The sequence below is a fragment of the Varroa destructor genome, unplaced genomic scaffold (assembly GCF_002443255.2).
Source record: "Varroa destructor unplaced genomic scaffold, Vdes_3.0 BEIS01000005.1, whole genome shotgun sequence".
Lineage (NCBI taxonomy): Eukaryota > Metazoa > Arthropoda > Arachnida > Mesostigmata > Varroidae > Varroa > Varroa destructor.
In genome coordinates this window covers 28,227,026-28,247,046 of record NW_019211458.1, presented here as the reverse complement: position 1 = coordinate 28,247,046, position 20,021 = coordinate 28,227,026, and the positions used below count along the sequence as shown (strand labels likewise).

Sequence of the window (20,021 nt, the reverse complement as noted above, 5' to 3'; positions counted from 1 at the left end):
ACACATATTCTACTTTTTATTGCATACCAGTTACTTCAACGATACGTAAAGCTCCGGTCATCTCTCAGTTCGACCACAACGATCCTCATAACAAAGGTAATCGTTGGGATTAGGCTAGGCAGGCTGTGATCAGTCAGACTGAAAAAGTATATACATTCTTTCATTTGAGAGTGGTACTCAAATTGTGGTTTGCTATTAAAAGAAGATTATCTGAATATATTACTTCTTAGGTTATATACATTTAGATCTCACATTAGATTGCGTTTTAGATCTGATGTAGTATCTAATTCCTAAGCCACAACAAAACTTTTTTGGCGTGCATATTGGTGTAGAAATATTTCAATCTTTTATAAAAAAAAAAACATGACGCAACTGAAGTTATTTGATCTCAACTACATAAAGCCGTTCTTATTTGAAAGGGATGTAACTTCTCGTTGCCGATGCCCCACGATGAGCAAGTAAATACCTTGACAAAAAAAGCGATTTTGCGTATATTACGCGTGGAGAAGAATGATATCCATATTAATGAAACGTAATTGTACATGAACCGAAATTATGAACTTGGGTCTTACAGTCGAAATGAGAATTAAGGGTTTGAGCCCAATTAAGCTTCAGCTGGGATCGAACCTTGGATTTCCGGATAGTAGCACATGGACTTCACATGTAATTCGTGGATTTGAATAATAGTAACTTAACGCACGTCTGTTCACTGTGTTCAAATAGTAATTGCATACTTTAAGATGGAAAGATACACCAAAAGCAACAGCTCCTTGCTAGACATATATGAAGTTCTATTTCATTTTAGATATGGCTAAGAGTTATGAGGATTTTTAAGTGCCCAGCTTTCGACGGACTACACAAGGGAAAAATCTCTTGCCATCCGGTCTGATAATATTTGGGTAGTTTATTTATAAGTAGGAATCCACTTTAAGCAGTCTCATGTAGAAGTTTACCAGTAATAGGCAGCTAAAAAGTCTCCGATGGAAAAGACAAACCATCTAAAATGTGAACGTGAAAAAGATCAAATCTTGAAAAAAAACAAGCTCAAGGAAAAATATGTTCTTTGACGCTGTTTAGAATAGATACAGTTGTAAACTATGCATAGCAAATTTTAAATTAGGAGTTTAGAATACACAGCTCTATCATTCATATGATTAAGGATACATTTTGTACAAATATACGGTTTATTAAAGTTGTGCGATTGTACTACTGGTACATATTATACAGATTTCTTCTCATTATAATACAGATTTGAAATTATATTTAATTGCATAATCCAAAAGGCTACTCTCTATTATCACATCGTTTAACCACTTCCAAGTGTAAAGAACTGACTGATGGTTCGACCATTTCAAATAGCTCACTAAAGTTTCCCTTTCTCCTGGCGAGAAATTTTGGCAGGTCGCCAGCGCGGTTTGCCTTTTGCGCGTCTATCGAACTCTGCCATAGCAGAAGCTCTACTGTCTTACGACCGTTCCTGAAACAAGACGCCAAATAATGTTGATTCTCATTTGTCTTAAATTTATATACATTTTTTATAGGATACTTTTTCGATAAAACAATAATATAAAAGTATAGAAGTCATACTGATAACCTGAAGCCGCCGCATATTATTTTATAGATTGAAAAAAGTTCAATCGAATTGGCATTTGACTATCAGAACATACAGAATCGAGCCCCAATTTAACCTGAATATCGTAAGGGAGACAGTCTCTTACGTAAATGGATAATTTTACCCGAAAAAAATTTACCCGATACCCCACGTACTTTTCATTTGCAGCGAGATGCAACGGGGTCATGCCTCCATTCGAAGTTGCGTTGATATCGGCTCCGGCAGCAATAAGAGCGTGGGCAATCTCGTAGTTACCCCATCTAGCGGCACAGTGTAGCGGTTGCCATCCCTCAAGAGTACACGCCTTGTGGTCAGCACCGTTATCTAAGAGCAACTAGAAGCGGGTAGAGAAGACGTTATAGCTATTAGCGTCATATATGAAAATACGATATGAAAATAAATGCAAGAGACCTGTAATCAAAATAAAGACGTTACCCAGGCAGCACAGAAAAAGAAAGCCTTTAGTTTTATTGCCCGTTTTTTTTATCTGCATGCTATCGAACCTGCTTTTCGTACTCAAGGACGCTCTTATGTCAGTTACTCCAATGTGGTAGTTTACAGAAGCAACTATTTACTTACTTTAACACTTTCTAGATGCCCACTATAGCTGGCGCGATGAAGGGGGGTGTACCGGTCTGAATCTCGGGCGCACACGACAGCTGGCTCCTGCGCTATTAATTTTTTCAGGTGTTCCGTGTCATTGAATTCAGCTGCTGTGAGCGCCTGGTCAAACACATTTCCCTTGTATTCCGCTGGTGGAGCTGCAAAAGTTATCGAAATAGGTACAATATAGGTTCTGTTTATTAGCTGCTAGTTGATATAAGGGAACAAGATAATATATATTCTGGATATACTTACAATAAAGTAATACAACATCACGTGTATATATGTTTAATAAAATCCTTCGTTACTTCTTATAAAGCATAATGGATAAAGAGCTGCGTTACATTTTGTATACTTGTTTTTTGAAATCGCGTGTAGTTGACTTTTTTGTTAGCTCTATACACTAATATAATATACATCAGTATTATAATGTGAGCATAGAAAATAAAAATGCATAGATACATCTTTCTTTCTTCATAGCTCTTCAATGTTTAATAATGACAGATAGAGTTTAAAAAATTTTAAATATACATAAGCATACATAATGCGTTTGAATCAAGTTATCATATATATGAAATAATGGAAAAACGGAAGGATAAAAATATTTTTCCCTATAGGAACCCTATATTAAGAACCCTACCGGGTTTTTCAAATAATTACTATACTGAAGCAATTCAAATTCTATATGATTTATATATGCATTTTTGCTCTTGGATAAAGATATACTATTTATAATTTAAAAATAAAAAAAAATAAATAAATATAAAGAAATATAAAGTTGAATAAAACGCCCCTGTTGTGCTATCTTCGATAATGAACTTTACGCACCGGTTTCAAAATCTGAGCCATCATCCGAGTCGTCGCGGACTTGGATCATGACGCCGCGCGAAAATGCCTGTACGCCTTAGTACATTCCCTTTTTAGAGAGTCAAGTATTAGTTGACTATTCTGTCATACGATGTATTCAAAGACTTTTAAATGATACTGCATGACATAAAATCGGTTATTTATGGACGAACTTGTTTTTAAGTCTGTCAACGACAAGTGTGCGGTTCGCCTGTTCGAAACTGACTTCGTGAATATCAGGTCGGTTCCGACCGATCTGCCCTTTCCACGATACAAAATCGTCTGCTGTTATTGAAATGAAAATGAGGATTCATACCACGGCGTTCTAATAAACTGGAGACCGAGAAGAACATTAAACGTTTCGAGTCTCAAAAAGACCCGACGCAAAAATCTATAAACGGTTGTCGTTCCCTGCTATATCAGTCTTTTATGTGTTGTCATCCCTACGGAGGAAATGTTTTTTTCGCAGTTCTTCGTGCACCATGACCGTAATTATACATCATATATGTCAAAATTTGTCTTCAATTAGTTAACTCGTTATTTAATAACGTTAGTCTTATAGAATCTACATTAGGGTTAACCGGTTCACATAGTTTCGACTAGTAAGGAAGCTGTGTTCTCAACCGACTTTTATATTCAATCTGACACATTCCAATACCTAGTTATATTGTTCATAACATGTCCTATAAGGGTCAGTGCGATAAACGGTAGTTATAGCGACATATTCGTTTACCTGAAAACACCGGCCGTTTCCGCAAAAAGCGTTTTTGTCTTCTACAGAATCAAAAAAATAATCGACAATGCAACCATACGGTAGGTCAACCAGGTCGTGTGAAAAAATACACTTATCTAAAACTGACAGACTCAACTGCTTTGAATTTTTTTTTCTGCACAGTAAAAATGTTTATCCAAAATGTCAGAAATGTTCACTTTCTACGATCAGCTAACGTATGACCCTTTTGTTTTCACCGCGCAACAGCCTACCAGGCCCCGACATCTCATACCTGACGTTATGAACACTTAAGTGTCGATTTAGATGGGTAACGCCCTCAATGGTCACCAACAAATCATAGAACGGAGCAAGCTCATTAGAAGGGTATTTCCGAAGATACACTTTATTTTGGATGAGTGGCTGGGTTTGATGGTCATCATGTGATACCTCTGCGCTTTCAAGGTCCCATGACAGCAGCCGAGAGTCAACTGTTTGAGTAGGGTGGCAGTTACTGAGAACTGGAATGTTCGGTTCGTAGTCCAGAGCGGCAAAGGTTTGTGAGCGAAATCAGGGAAGATTAGACGAACTTATTTGTTTGACACGAGGTACGTGCGAATTATAGGTGAAATACGGCGCGAAAAAGGATTCTTTAGAATTCTCATGAAATCAATCTTCGATAATTCTGTGTTGATAATGGCTGATTTTTTTTTATTTTTTTTTGCTGAGAATGCGTACGACACTCCGTTGTACATAAATTCAAGTATCTCACTCAGTTTGGTGATACTGGGGCACAAATGCAGAGCTGTTCATTAATGTCAAAGAAACGAAACGTGTAGTGCATAGTAATTGATTAGCTAATTAAAACTATCAAGTGCCCATGGCTCTTTCTTAGTATAATCTGGTGATTGAATGCAAATCATCTATGGAAAACTCATGTTGTTCAAATTTAAGATGCCGACTCTGTGTCATCTCATTAAGTGCACACCCTGGCCTCCTTGGGTAACCGATATCCCTCTGAAACTGTCTAGTAGCAATTTTGTATTAATAATCTACGCATTGTGAAATATAAATCGGCAATTTTTAAGGAAGAACTTACGATCCGCAAACGTGTAAGATGATATGATCATTATCCAGATTATTTAAATCCAAACTTTGTGCCTGATATAACCCTCCACTAATCTCTTAAACTGAAAAATGTTTAACAGTTTTTAGTAGTTTGCTAAAATGTAACGGTCATATTCAAAAATCATATAAAAGAGATCCTAAGGAAAAGTAGAATATTACCTTACAACGCAAAGGACAGTCGCGTGAACTTGGAGTAATCGGTGCAAAATGTGTTTACAGTTACTTGTTCCTCATATGAGCATATGGACGGCAGTGTTAACTAATAAAAGCGGCATAGATCAGCCGATCAACGTGTACAAGCCCATGATGACACAAGCATTGGAAGTTTTTTTTATTGACTGTTTATATTTTGATTTTATTGAACAAAATAAAAGCTTTTCATACGTTCACTCAAAGCGTGTATCCTGGTTTTACTGGTCCAACAGCTATTCCGCTTACAATTCATGAAAAAATATAGTTTTTGTGGTCCATGCCGCGCTTCTTCTACTTGGACATTAATTAAAACCCAGTCATCTTTTAAACTAAAAAGGAATTACTCTATCTGTCTTCATTTTTTTTCAGATATCAAAACCAAACGCGATGTCGACTAACAACGACAAAATTGCGATCTTCCCGTCACGTATGGCCCTTACATTGATGAAAAGTCGTCTGAAGGGAGCTCAAAAAGGACACTCGCTATTGAAGAAGAAGGCCGACGCCCTTCAGATTAGGTGATTATTTTGGTGACTTAATAGCCACCAAAAATCGATACGAGCGATACTTTACACTTTAAATATTTATTACATGGTTAAAGCATTATGTATTGCAAGTGATCTATTAAGTGTGCGCCTTCGCACTGGAATATACCTTGACTACCTCTATCTGTAATAGAAATCTACTGCAATTCATTTTACACCTTTACCTACCTGAGTAGACAAGCTTCAATGAACAGGTCGAATTTGACATATGGATACGCTACTCTAATGTACGGCTCTGCTTATTAATTTGATAAATATTATTAGCAACGCGGTTGAAATCTTTAATAAAATGCATCTATACGTAAGGCTAAACCTTATAATTACCTTATTTCGTGATTAATTAGGTTCCGAACGATCCTGAAGAAAATCGTTGAAACAAAGGAGCTGATGGGTGAAATGATGAAAGAGGCTGCTTTCTCTTTAACGGAAGCTAAATTTGTCACTGGCGAATTTAAGCAGGAGGTGCTTCAAAAAATCACTAAGGCACAACTGAAAGTGAGTAGACATGTCCTTATTTAGAATAAACTACGTTTACTCTGAACAATCGGCTGTAATTATAGGATGTTCTGAAATATGTTTGAAATTTCAATAATAGAAGAAAATACTGATTCCACTGAAGGTATTTTCACCCGAAATTAGACAATCGTAAATACAGTTTCCTTTGCATGCCAGAAGGACAGATTTATGGCCGCGTTCGTGGCAAGTCATGTTTCTAGGGCTAGCTTACACAGATTGTCGAATTTACTAAGTCTTCTGCAGCTAAGTGTATTTTAAGTCGCCCTGGTCATCAAACACGGTTTACTCTCGATTAAATTAATACCCGTTTGTAATAAATATAGGTTCGTGACAAAAAGGACAACGTTGCCGGAGTAAATATTCCAGTATTCGAACTATATCAGGACGGCAAAGACGCTAACGAACATATCGGACTCGGACGTGGAGGTCAGAAACTGACTTCTATGAAACAGTACTATGCTAAGGTAAAATGGGTTAAGGAAGGAAAGAGATTTGCGATGAGTCTTATGATCTTCTTGAATTTTTAAAAATGGCATGAGCGATATGGACTCTGTATTTGAATGAGGTATAGTTCGAATGTGCTACCGTTAAGGTAGTGTACTGCTTTATTATTACTATGGCCTATTTAGACACTATATATTATGACGTGGTTCCTAATATAAAACTACGCATTTTTTTTGCCTAATTCTTAGAAATAATAATTCATCCATTGATGTATTATAATGAGTTCGTAATGGTTATTGGATATATTTGTTAACAATACTTTTACCGTCTGCCCGTCTGTACGTATGTAGGCGGTTGAGCTGCTTGTTAATCTCGCTTCTCTGCAGACCTCGTTCATTGTGCTTGACGAAGCCATTAAAATTACCAACAGGAGAGTGAATGCCATCGAGCACGTCATTATCCCGAGGTAAACGGAGATGGAAGATCTACTTTATATAACACGAATCTCTTCCTTGAAATACATCCTTGCTTCCGTATACGGCATATTTATCGCTGACTAATGTACAATGCGAATATCGATTATTTGACCATGGGTCAATGCAAACCAATAAGCATATATCTCATTCTTTTCTGTGTTTTGTGTCGTGATAGGTTCGAGCGAACAATTGCTTACATTAATTCAGAACTGGATGAACGGGAGAGGGAAGAGTTCTTTCGTCTGAAGAAAATTCAAGTAAGAAAGACTCCGGCATTTTCTTCGGAGCGTATTCTTAGTTTGGTTTTACGGAGCTGCCGAATGTGGATTAATCTTTACACAGAATGTTTTTCATTGGTATCGTCTAAATCCAGTTCTATTGAATAGACCCGGCAATGATAAATTTAATATGTCTGAGTATGACTATAAACATGTTAATTACGAATCTAGGATGTTAACTAAAACATACTACAACCCGTTAGGCGATTCACTTGTCATCCTTGGTCCCTGCCCTAAGCGTCATTTAGTAAGTAGTTGAAAATATCCTTTCCGTCTTTATGAAGTTAAACAAGCCTTCTAATACGACTTTTAAACCTGATTGTTGTAAATTTGGCCATGTTTATTAGGAAAAAAAAAAAGCAGCCAAGGAAAGACACGAGAAGCAGTTAGCCTTGTTGAAAGCACAGGGATTCAATGTGGACGAAGTGCCCAATATGCTTGAAGACGAACACGATCAAGATCTACTGTTCTGAAAAGGTGGATGCAATGGGGCATAACGAAGACATTTCGACGCTCCTCAGTTCGTCTCAGCGTTTCTTAGTTGGAACCTGCGAGTATTACCAGTACTGAAGGTTGTTCGTACGAAGTCGAACGTGAAAAGGATCGAAGAAACTTTGAAGAGCAGTGCGTGCGCACGTGAATGGTTGAGTTGCTTCTAGCCTTATTTAGTGTACTTAGGCTTTCTGAATTAAGCCCGCGTATGTGAAATATACGTTCAGTATGTGATTGTGATATATCGTTAAGGTACAACGTATTTCTGGTAAACGTTTATCGACACAGAGCACACAAAAAATACTGATATTGTTTTAGAAAACGGGCTTAAGGTAACGCCCGTGCACATGTGCAATACCAAATGTAATTATGCTGGTATAAGAATTTATGATCTTTATTCGTCTATGGTAATAAAATTATTAAAACAACCAAATTTCCAAATTATAGAGGGATCAACGTCAGGAGCCTGTCTATATGACAGAACAAGCTTCTCACGTTATTTTTAACGACTCCATTATTTTTTCGCTCAAAACCATATCTCTTACTTGCACTTAGGCTCTCCCATCGCAGCCTTTCGTATCTAAGGGCTATGAAATTATTTTCCGTTTAATTCTATTATTGTTAGTGTTATAAATGTAATGGCTAGAATAAAATGTTAGGAACTGGATTCATCATTATGCCGGACAGAAGATTCATGTCAAAGACAAAACGATTAAAAGAGTATAATGCACGATTGATAAATAAAGTATTACTGTAGGCTTTTACTGACTTGACAAAATAAATGCATACGCTGTTATATATCTATGTAGAAGTATAAACCAACGTACCGCATGTCTTTCTTTCACAAGACTCGAGGTGTACCGATAGGGACGTTTGATGTTCTAGCGATTCTGTTAGTGGGCAGACATTTGTATTAGATGTATAAGAGGTCCACTTATAGCCTATATACAAATATCTTTTAGTGAAAGAATAAAAAGTAAATTCTAGCATTTTACACGCGGTAAATTCTAACAGTTCAAATTGCCTGGGAGATACTTTCTTACTTTTTTTTTTTTATATATGCTTTATTTGTTGGGAAATTGATGCGGCGTTTTGAAACGCAAGAAACCTGCTTCTTTGAAAAAATAATGGTATGATTGTTTTACTGTTGTTTTAGGTATGTGTTAAAAGTGTCTTCTATTTTTGTTGCGAAATAAATTTTTGATTTTCACCGTAAGAGACATATTTGGGAGTAACATCGAAGCTAAGCATGACATACCTTATTAGCTCACGAATTATAATATTGGCAGTGTGATTCAACAAGAAGTCTATGTGTGTTCGAAAAGGGTCACTTTATGTATTGAGTTGCTGCGCCCTTTGGGTTTCCAAAAAAATGTCGATAAGTTTTATTTTTTTTTTTCTAGATCCAACTAATGATAGTGTTGCACACTGGATCTAATCGGATGTCGTATATCATATCAGATACTTCAAATATCGTTGATCGATAGATGGGTATTAACGTGAGTAGACGAACAGGGTAATGATTAGTCAATCCACACAAATGAGCCTTAAGCCAAACGGAAAAAAACTAAAGTTAGGTCGTCCTTAATAACTAATATTAATAAGAATAAACCAGCAAGATCGTCTTCGATTATGCACATTAAAATTTAGTTAAAAAAAATCTTCGGAAACTTGACTACAGTCGATTTGATGGATTCGAAAGGGACACAGATGCTGCTTCTGTAAAGTGCAGTACTAACTATTGATGAAAATGTATTCCATATACACTATACGCATTATGAGCGGATCAGATATTCTTTAAAATAACGATTTTTTTCCTATAGTATGCTACTTGTCAAAGAAGGCATTGAATATTTCAGCTTCAATAATTAATGTGCGAATATTGGGTTAATCTTTCGCTATAAAGTCCTTTAAACTGCACGGAATGTCTTTACATATATGAGTGTCGCTAATCCGCTAATATGTTTTGTTCTGAAATGTTGCGTCGGATACTGACCACTTCAACTTGGTTCCTACTTCATATAGTTGATGATGTTTACATTACGGTAATCATCTTCTACATTGAAAGCCATAATAAATCGATTTAAGGGCTCTAGGTAGGTTTAATGAATACAGTCAACAGTTTCGTCATAACTTGTAATATTCTATTGTTTATCCATCATCATTTCATGTGAGACTGTGTACACTTATATATCATCTTGTTAAAATCTTTCGTATTTTTTGCTTTCTTTCACCATTTTTTGTCATTTTTATTTATCAGCTAATTATCGATACACTTTAGTATTTTCTATGTACGCGCGCATGAGTTCAACATGTCCTTCTTTCTTCTTTGTTTGTGCTTTCTTTACATAAAATAAATATATATATACTCCACTAGTACTTAAACATATATGCATATATTATTACTGTTAATTTCTGACTGTATATTTTTCTGTTTGGTTGCGTTTATTTGCCAGCGCTTTTCTGGTTGTATATGATGTGTACTTGCTGCTTCAGAGCATAAGAGACTTTCGATCATCTTGCTTAGCTTCCTTTCTGTGTTGCATAAAAATGTAATCTGTATTTTATTTCGAAGATTTAATTCGCTGCTAAGGTATGGATAAAGACAAAATTCGTCAAAAGGATATATAAAGAAAGCTGGTATATTTTATCTCTAAGGGCCAAATTTAATTTGACGTTCTGATATATACCTTCAGCTTTTTTTTAGTCACTTGATTTTCATATTTTTTATTTATTATTACGCGGTTATGCTCCATTTTTAATTCGTTTCGCATCGTCATTTCCTCGTTTGCTCACATCAAAAATTGCCTAATATTAATAATTATCATCGTTATATATACATGCATCCGACTCATAAAGTTCTGTTCATGTGTATCGCTTTGTTATCTGACTCATTCACCTACACACACACATACAAACTGTGACACTGTTTTTGTCATATATATTTGTGCATACTTTTTCGCTTCCATCCTTCCCCTCTCATTATCATCAACTAAATATAGATGCTTTTGTTTTCCGTATTCATTTATATTAATTGTATGTTGATATATTAAACTTCACGGTAGCGCGTTCTTGCATGATATATATATATATATGATCTCATTACAATAGCCATTGTTAACTACACTGTTTGCTGTCCTGCAACTTCTTTTGTATTTTGTTCATAAGTATCGTTTGATCACATCTTTTAATATTCGTTATTAGGATCCTATAGTTATTGTCTTCGTTCCTATAACGGTCTCATGAACGATGCACAATTTACTGAAACCACTTTTTTCTTTTGCCACTGATAATTACATTTCTTAAGCCGTTAAGTACCTTCGCGGATGTATCCGAAATAGTTGCAAAGAATTAAAAGTAGTCACAAGATATCGCTCGTGTTACGTTCCGGTGTTAAGACGATAGTTCAGCCTTTAGGCAAGGCTTGAAAATTACGATTGCCAGCAATGGCCTATTACATTAGACCTTTTCATCTATATGCAACAGCATGATCCCTGCTTATTGCTACCGTTATCTCAGTTACCGTGCAGGTTTATTCAAAGTCTTCACCGAAGCTTTGTCATAGATATTTTCCGCTACTGAGCACATTTTCGATTTGAAAGAGGCACATAATTCATATATGTAGTTCAACAACTGAAAATCACCGTTGGGCGGCGAGTAAGTAAGTTGTTCATCATAACAAAAAATCTTAACATAGAAATATACTATTGGCCTACAGCTCACTGAACCGGGTCCATCTAACGACACAGCGATTGGCGGTGTTGGCATCATGCTAGTTTTTTAGTATTTATATTACAGTATACAAACACGCATTAATCTCCCGTCCTCTACCTATCATTTACTGTACTGTTCCTTGTATTCTTTTATTTTTCATTCTCCCATTCTGTTTCACAAAATGCTTCTATTTCAATATACCAGCATTCAGCGGATGCGGAAACTTGTTCGCAAGTTACGATTCACGCGCGGAGCGCGAGTACACATATTTTTTTTTGCATTTTGCCCCTGTCTTTGTTATCGTTTTGCTTCATTAATCTAGCATTGTTCTAATCGCACACTGCGTATGTTTCAGTTCCAAGCGGTAGAGTTATAATCTCTGTTAATGATGTTAGCACTACTACGGCTATTATGTTAATGTATCGTATTTTTCCGCAGCTAGCCGAGACAATCAACGAAATCAGTCGCCTTAAAACATCTGTCGATTGTAACACATATATATATATGTTCAGTACGAATTTTCGTTATAAGAACTATAATTCTATCTTGCCCTTGTTTGTATCGTCATGGTAGTATTCATTCGCAAATCGAAAAAAATTAGCAGTCACAATTCCTAACTGGTTTGGATTGTGTCTACGCCCCAACGGAAGCTCCAATCGAGTTTAATGTTCGGCTGAGGCACGTATTATTTCTATTAGAGTGTACGCATTATTATCGATAGAGATATATACCTCGGTTTGTAGTCGATCGTTGTATGTTAGCTGTTTTTTTTTGGTATTAGCTTACCCATGATACGTAACAGTTTCATTTTCCTTTATGTTAACGCTTCTATTTTTTCCTGCACCTTTCGGGCAACGAACTGACCTCTATACCCCGCCGTGTATCTCCCTTGCAATTCCACCCTCACATAATATACAAATCTATCCAGCCCATTGGTTTAAACCACTCAACTGCTTAAGCCATTTAGCCTACCAATCAAATCCCATCAGTTATCATATCATGTGTTTACTCCGACTTTTCTCGACCGAAAAGCTACAATTTTAGTGGTAACGTTCCTTCTTGCTTGCTTTTATGTCGGTCGTAGTACACCAATGATCGGTAGATCAAAGGAGTTGAGTTCACTAAGTGTGTGCACCTTATTCACTACTGAATAGCCATTTTAGTTACTTCCGTTCATATACAGCAGCTGGCCAAATTCTCTACGACTACAGATGAGTTTCTTCTGCACCTTGCCCATTGCCTGTCTCCACGCTGATGGGCAATCTGAGTGTTGAGCGGCAGTACTGGGCAGTTTATGTTGTTCACATTGTATTTAGCTATACATGTATATATATATATATATATATATATAGATGTATCGTTTTCGTTTAGTCTTACTTTCTCTGTTTATAGGTCAATATATACATTCTTGAAAGACAACCGTTTGTTGTGTGACCTTGAATGTAATTATGGTATGATGTGCCTCTCCTGACGTATGCGTGTGTGTGTGACCTTAGAGAATGCGACCTCAACAGACGGCGGGATACGGACTGGCGGCGCACCGTCTACCACAATACGGCGATCTGTTCTTAGCTCGCAATTAGAGCTACGATATAAACGCGCCTGCATTTGGTCGACACCCGTGTGACCTCACAAATGTAGTGATTTATGTTGCTGACTGATTGTTACGCACGGTTCGGTTCCATCAAACCGCCGGGACACAATGACTGTCAATGGCTACGTCTGATCTATGTGATTTTATTATAGAAAACAGAGATATTATCATTTAGCTCTTTCCCGTTCTCGCATCATCGTAAAATTTGCATACCAGCGCCAATAAAATCAGTTTCAGTAATATTATACTCACGTAAAATTACATACACGTATATAAGGTACTCTCTGTAAAACATTCCTTGTGATGTCCAATAATTAAACTCTCTTGACCTTTTTTTGAGTCAAACTGCCTGAAGGTATTCCCCTCAGTTAACTGGTACATCCTCTTTGTAACAGCTAATTCTTGGCATAACGGGGAAACGAGTTATTATAGAAAATCTCGTATGGTATATTCGTTTATATCGAGTAAAACGGTACCTTGTATAACTTCCTATATTTCATATATATGTTTTTGTTTATTCATCATAATAAAGATAATATTACTCTTACTGTCCGTAAGTGTTCGCGGTCATTGGTCAGTCGGTAACCTGGCTGTCATCTGGTCAACGCGGCCATTACCTTTGTCAGTGTACCCTCTTCCTCTTATACTCTGTTCGACCCATTCGGCAGGTATTAAATACCGGTTTACGTTCTTATCGCTGAGCTTTTCCATCCGAGATCAGTACTATTTATCGGTTCATTATCGATACGGTCGATAGATAAGTGCCCTTCTCAAGTCCTGTCTGGGTTTCGACCAGGAAAAACTTGAGGTGCACTTCTTTAAGGCAATACGGTCGCTCTTCGATCATATGTTCGATCAGTTTGTTTGGGTCGCATATGGGTCGAATTGTGCGTCCAACCGTTCGTTGTCAGTCAACATCGGTACTTATGCATTGTGTATAATTCGTGGCCCTGTATTCATATTCATATTCTTTCCTTCTAGTCTCGCCTTCTGCTTGCTTAAATCCAGCTTAAATAGTCGATTCAGTTCAATCATCCATTGTACGAATTTTGGTAGTTAGCGCCGCGCGGTCAGATCTGCGTCTCGAGAAGGTCGTTATTCCTTGAGGCGTCTTCATCGCTGAGGGCGACCACATTGACTTGATGTACCATAGCTCCTGTTGGTGCTGCAAGAACACCAACCCCGTGATCGATCGATGCATATGAGGTATCCTGGCCACCGCTTGGCTGTCCTGACTCTACTGGATGGAATCCCTGCATGTCATGCGCCATCCGACTGTAGTACGACGGTTGCACGACTTGCGGGATAACCGGTCGTAAATTAGCGACGTTTGGGATCTGTAAATGTGAAACGTTAAACATCCGTGTAAATATGAAGATACATTAGCTAAATACATACATATATAAATTGCAACTAACCCAGAATTTTGACAATAAATACATATAGTCTTCTATACAAGATACAAAGCACGTAACTTAAGAACACTCATTGTAGCTATCTAGCTACGTAGATAATAAAGCTACATTAGAAACAGTTCATTATGAACTCACCATAAACGGTTTTGCAGCTATTTCAGAAGGTTTCTTTCGGGCGTTTGCTTGGGGCAAGCCGACCGTGTTCATGCTCTGCATTCCGTGCGTGATCTGGTGGCTCGCGGTGGACATAGTCAACGTTTGCCGATGCTCGGTGGAGGCAATCGAGCTCTCCTTCGAAAAATAGTCACTTCTCGGGCTGCTACGTTCATCGCTTGATGTCGAATTGTGGGTTTGCAATTCGCGCACTGAAGCCAAACCTCCACCCTGTATTGATGAAGATAGCTTTTGAATTGTTATGAGATGAAACGGTATGACGTAATGTAACATAAACAGCGCTGTGAAATAGCCTTTTTTTTTCACTCCGCAAGGGAAACACGATAATAGCACTTTTAATAAGAAACGGTGTTAAAGTCCAAGACGAATTAAACGTTGAAAATTTTCCACCTCCCATCATATATAATATATGGACCTAGTTAAGGTAAGGGCCGTAGCGATGCTGCTGCAGATTAATACACACCTGTTGCGAATGGCTTGCCTGTTGCTGTACTCGACCTTGTTGTTGCATCTGCTCGGGATCACTGGGTGGCGTGGGCGTCTGCGAGTGGCCACCCATAGCATGGCCAGCGCCCATCTGTCCGTGAGGCACGCGAAGTCCTGGATCTTCGCTGCCGTTGGACTCAAGTCCGTCACTAGATGACGCTTCCCTCTGCCGAAGAATGTGAATACCCACCTGCGGTTCAGGAAAACCAGGGATTAGACTAGTTAACATTTTTGACAACTGAAGGCTAGTTAATGCTGTAAAACGTAAACAATAATGCTTAGTCAGTGATAAGCGGCAGAGAGTTCAGTAAATGCCAACTATACATAAATGGCATGTCTTTTGTTGCCAATTAGTTCACGAATTATAGACAAAGTTGATAGGCAACGAAGCTAGCAACATTTTTTTAAACTCTGTTTCGGCTCGAACGAGCTACTTCCGAATTTGTGGTATTATGAAGCAGACCATATGTCCATTTCCGCTATTATGACATAGGAATGCGTCGGTCGGTAGTGTCTAAAAGTCATGCTACTGCCTAGCCAACGATAACCGTTTGCAGTTTCAACTATTGTAGACTGGTCATTTGCTGTTGAAGGAAATCCTTTCTTTATGTCGAGGGAACGTGATACAGTACGTTTCGAATGTGACGCTGCTGTGCGAGTATCATGAGCGCGGCTGCCGTTTGCAATCTTCCCTGTTATGTCACTGTAAATAATTGCAGGGACCTATAATGAGAACCCTAACCGAAAGTCACGGCTAGTTGAACTCTAATCACAGCCGAAACATAATCAGCCTGGAGGTTTGTGGAGTGCGAGTCAGGGTGCGATGTTACGTTGGACTTCAATACACGCGTTTTCGTTAATCCGGGCCGATACCGATTTGAAATCGAAAACAAAAGACGATCGGCCGACAAGTGCAATCTGTTCTTTCGAACACACGTTGCATCATCCAAAATAGCATTTTAGATATTTTATTTAGGAGTATGCATGACGCCCGGTACAGCCTGAAACAAGTTCACTTGTCGTTTTATCGGCTAATTCGTACTGATAGCCATCCACTTACCTTTTTGCTAAAGGTTATGTTGAATGAACGAGAACTAAAGCGTGCGCTGGATGAAGACGTGACGTTACGCCTACAAGGTAGGGATATGCTCGCAGATCGTAGCGGTCTTTAGGCGAATTTCATATCAAATGTGTTTAATAATTATTACCCAGAATGCAACTACACCGAGTGGAAATTTTTATAAACTCTCCTATTATCGAAACGAGCATATAGAGCATTCGCAAGCAAACAGCTACATTATCTGTATATATAGTAATACGTATTACAAACAAAATTACAACACATCATGTTTGGTAACACACATGTAAATTTTTTGCCAGAGTTGTTGTTGGTTGTAGCTGCGGGCTCGTCTGTTTCTTTCACTCGTTGAAATGCAGCTTATGGGACACGGATGAAATTAAACCCTTCAACCATAAACGCTACGTCCTAGTACCGACCCAGTCATTCATACGACGGCACCCACGCAATGTGCAGGAAAAGCTTTCCAATAGTTCAACTCGTTTGGCCGCTGAATAAAGTTCTGCCAGTGACGGCGGTAACTATTCGAACTGGGCCCCGCTACTTTTGAACTAGGCTCAATGCTGCTGCTGCTTCCAAGCTGACCCCTTCTCACGTACAGTTGCCGCACACGATGACATCTTATCCCGGGCTCACCTTCAGCTCTGCCGAACTACAGTCTTCAAGCTCTTTCTTACTTTTTTCCGGTCTTCAATATCTTACGTGTGAACAACATATTGAAATTCTTCTTTCGGCTCTAACCTTTCGTTCGGGATCTCAGAGCTCTAGGTGCGTCTATTTGACGTCTTCTTTGCCTGCTCCGCAATGCACTTCGCTAAAAAAGCCGTCCTAACATCCCATGCTCCATACCCTCCTTCACTCTCCCAGGGACAGCGACCAACAGGGTTCATCCAAAAAGGTTGTGTTGGACCCGCAGAGCAGTCAAGTCTGTCGAAAAATGGAGAAAACCGGAAAAGGCTTCTGTAGGTAGACAGAAGAATGCATCCGGACTTTTTAGAAATGCTGGTGATAGACAGCTGGCTGTGTCAAATGTACCACTGCTACAAGTAGCGGCACGAGTTGAAAATAGATGAGAAATCTGATGGTGTTAAACTCTGTGTTATGCGCGTCTCTGGGTGTATGTACGCCATATAGTTTGCATTGCTTTCTGCCCTCCAAACAGAAACGTACGAAGCGCGTTCAGCAAATTGTAATTCACTTTCATCGTCAATCCCCTTTAGCAAATATATTCTGTACATTTTACACTATATGTAGCGTAAAAATAGTAAACACGTATAAATAAGGTAACAAGGATTATGTCTCCTTAGACCAGTAAAATATAAAATAGCATACGCATAGAAGAACGGAGCATCACCCATCATTGTCCTCACGCTGTAATAATAAGTACAATGATCACGCACCCAAATGTCAAACAATATCAAAAAAAAAGAGCATGCCGTGTTATAACAGCTGGATTACCGGCGACAGTAGTAGCTTTGGTGAGGTGGGCTTGGCTACGTGGCCAAGGACTCTGCCAGTTTGGCCACCTGAAAACGCAGGCCGGAGCAAATTCTTGCGTATAGGAACTCCAATAAAAATCTAATAGCAGCCAAATGCATCCAGGTTCTACTCAAACCTCCCGATAATGTTTACCCCCCGAAGACTTCCTCTTCTTACAACCGTCGCCCGCCAGGAATAACTAGAGAGCAAGAAACCCCGAACCACTTTGATACCTAATGTTTTTTTATCACCTAGCTTTTTCCGCGTATCTCTCTCGATCTCTTGTATCCAATCTTACCGGGACCTACACAGAGCTGAAGCACCAACCAGGATTATAATCTAGCAGAATAGCGGCGAAACCAGCGGCTGGATCAGCTGTTGAGAGTTACGGCTGAAGTGAAAAGGTTGGGGTAAAAAGTGCTATAAAGGTTCTTTTGAAGGTGACACTGCTTTAAAGGGCCCGTGGCCCTTTTTTCTTTAAACAGAAACACAGCGAATATTAAGAGGTTTCTATAACATGTATAGTTTGCACTAACGAGTATTTCGATCACCTTATCTTCAATCATGTTCCGTAATCCGTGAGACTTCGTTGTTGTCACAAATTTTGTTTTAGCCTAAAGGCCTTTCTCGATTGCGCCATGTCAGCCTCGGCCACAGGACCAATTTCACCGACGGTCTTGCCGAAGTAATTAAGGTTTGCCTATTCCTCCTCTTTATACATGCACTTTTTTTTGCTTTTCAGTACGTACATGTAGAAAAAGGAGTCCAATAATTAGCTTCGTAATGGGGACATTTATGAAACTAATACATGTTGATAAATATGTTGAATAGCACATTATCTTATGCCTGATGCGCGACTTTTGCTGTATGCCGCAAGCATAATCGTTTAAAAACCTGCACTCTCCTTTCTACATGTCATGCTTTCTACATTGTGCTGCTGTCGCTGTATATCCTGAAGCTTAGTGTAGTTCGAACACGAAGATATTACAATATCCGAAATCAGCTTAGGATATTGGGGACCATCTCGCTTTTCCAGATCACCCGCAGCTGACTGCAGTGAATCGACTTTTGGCTCTTTCTGCTTTTGCTCCCCTTCGCCTTCTTTCCTTATCTCGTTTTCTTCGCACGCTGGGCGCTTGACTGGTTTTCGACAAAGGAAGTTTCACTAGGGTTCACTGGCCGACTTCTAGTATAAAGCAGGGTATAACTGACGAAAGCTTGTGCTTTGAGCACGTCCCTACTGCTGCTGTTAGAACAACGGGAGCGAATGGCATCAAGGAGTCCTCGTTCCACGTAAATTCGGCCAGATTTCACTTAACTAGCTTCCTCGCTTGATATATATTGTTGAACTGTTGACAGTTCGAAATTCTTCAACCGTGACCTCCATCATTCTCTGCGCAGAACTACAGGTGACGTAAGAACGTAGAATGGCCGCCCCATTCTCCATAACTGCGCCTACTACCGAGAGGGGTGCAATGGGACACACTGTTGTTGAGTCTTGTTGTATCCTCAGTTACCCGCGTTCACGGCCCTGCCTACGGCTGCTAGTCGCAGCGTTTTACTGTTTCTATTTTTACACGTTTGATATTGTCGACTACATAAGTATCACTTTTTCTCGTTACGTTTCGATTTGTCTCTTCCTTTCGCATCCTCTCCGCCCCTTTCCTTAGCATTATCTCCTGTTTCCTACCCGATCGAAGAGTCGATTAAGCTGACTAATTGTTGTATAAAGAAGGAAGAACGTTCGTGTATAACTCAGACCTTGATTTCTTCGCGCACACCTACAGCTGCCGAGTGCGTGAAGCGTTTACAATTTGCGTTTAAGGAACCGATCCTCGTGTCATTTATCAAACAGTATATAAAAACGCAGTAGACGAAAAAAAGTTGGAAAGAGCTGAGGGCATTGGAGAAATCTGAGACGCTTAAAATAATTTGTAGTCTAAGTTTTTCCCAAAGCAAATAGTGATGGCTGAGCTGGCCGATTTTGGCTTTATTCCTAGAGTCATGTTAGGATTTTCATCATCGTTGAACTATCGCGGTTACGTCATACGTGAGCTAATATGTGAGTTCAGTTTAAATTGAACATGAATGTTAATCCAGCTACTAATATTATTCAAAGCTTTTTACATCGTCCCTGCGATAACTTCACATCAGTATTTCAGGACTCGATGCCTACAGACGCTTTTTAATAATCAATAACGATGACGGCAACCTTAACAAGCTTAGATAATAAGAACGAT

At 38.8% G+C, this 20,021-nt stretch overlaps 3 protein-coding genes across 9 annotated transcripts in view; 1 reads left to right on the top strand and 2 right to left on the bottom strand.

The window, feature by feature from the left end:
- Positions 1 to 356: 356 nt before the first annotated feature.
- On the bottom strand, positions 357 to 4,039 carry LOC111251363 (ankyrin repeat domain-containing protein 49-like). 2 transcript variants are annotated; one of them, XM_022807873.2, is made up of 5 exons: positions 3,795 to 4,039; positions 3,044 to 3,131; positions 2,192 to 2,373; positions 1,768 to 1,946; positions 357 to 1,477 (listed from the first exon to the last, which is right to left on the bottom strand). In XM_022807873.2, the coding sequence occupies exons 2-5, from the start codon at positions 3,090 to 3,092 to the stop codon at positions 1,285 to 1,287; spliced, it is 603 nt and encodes a 200-aa protein (XP_022663608.1). In that variant the 5' UTR covers positions 3,093 to 3,131; positions 3,795 to 4,039; the 3' UTR covers positions 357 to 1,284. The 2 variants fall into 2 exon arrangements, with proteins under 2 accessions (XP_022663608.1, XP_086847760.1); XM_086991634.1 differs by lacking the exon at positions 3,795 to 4,039 and having other exon boundaries at positions 3,044 to 3,181.
- A 123-nt stretch (positions 4,040 to 4,162) lies between these two features.
- LOC111251362 (V-type proton ATPase subunit D-like) lies at positions 4,163 to 8,663 on the top strand. Of its 6 annotated transcripts, none has more exons than XM_022807870.2 (7): positions 4,163 to 4,303; positions 5,460 to 5,608; positions 5,980 to 6,130; positions 6,475 to 6,615; positions 6,946 to 7,061; positions 7,247 to 7,328; positions 7,697 to 8,663. In XM_022807870.2, the coding sequence occupies exons 2-7, from the start codon at positions 5,478 to 5,480 to the stop codon at positions 7,820 to 7,822; spliced, it is 747 nt and encodes a 248-aa protein (XP_022663605.1). In that variant the 5' UTR covers positions 4,163 to 4,303; positions 5,460 to 5,477; the 3' UTR covers positions 7,823 to 8,663. The 6 variants fall into 6 exon arrangements, with proteins under 6 accessions (XP_022663605.1, XP_022663604.1, XP_022663603.1 ...); XM_022807869.2 differs by having other exon boundaries at positions 4,186 to 4,326; XM_022807868.2 differs by having other exon boundaries at positions 4,225 to 4,378.
- Positions 8,664 to 9,963: 1,300 nt separating this feature from the next.
- LOC111251359 (uncharacterized) overlaps positions 9,964 to 20,021 on the bottom strand; it is a 327,630-nt gene continuing 317,572 nt past the window's right edge. The window contains exons 8-10 of the mRNA XM_086991631.1: positions 15,202 to 15,414; positions 14,700 to 14,948; positions 9,964 to 14,486 (exon numbers count right to left, since the gene is read on the bottom strand). Coding sequence (XP_086847757.1) covers positions 14,220 to 14,486; positions 14,700 to 14,948; positions 15,202 to 15,414 — 729 coding nt within the window. The 3' untranslated portion in view covers positions 9,964 to 14,219. The remainder of the gene's footprint in view (positions 14,487 to 14,699; positions 14,949 to 15,201; positions 15,415 to 20,021) is intronic.

Bases quoted from the DNA above. Each gene is read 5' to 3' on its own strand.
- LOC111251363 (XM_022807873.2), bottom strand. From the start codon at position 3,092: ATGATCCAAGTCCGCGACGACTCGGATGATGGCTCAGATTTTGAAACC. The intron at 1,947-2,191 runs GTAAGTAAATAG...ACCCGCTTCTAG, and splicing joins GGCATCTAGAAAGTGTTAAA to TTGCTCTTAGATAACGGTGC. The intron at 1,478-1,767 runs GTACGTGGGGTA...GTCTTGTTTCAG, and splicing joins CATCTCGCTGCAAATGAAAA to GAACGGTCGTAAGACAGTAG.
- LOC111251362 (XM_022807870.2), top strand. From the start codon at position 5,478: ATGTCGACTAACAACGACAAAATTGCGATCTTCCCGTCACGTATGGCC. The intron at 6,131-6,474 runs GTGAGTAGACAT...TAATAAATATAG, and splicing joins TCACTAAGGCACAACTGAAA to GTTCGTGACAAAAAGGACAA. The intron at 6,616-6,945 runs GTAAAATGGGTT...GTACGTATGTAG, and splicing joins TGAAACAGTACTATGCTAAG to GCGGTTGAGCTGCTTGTTAA.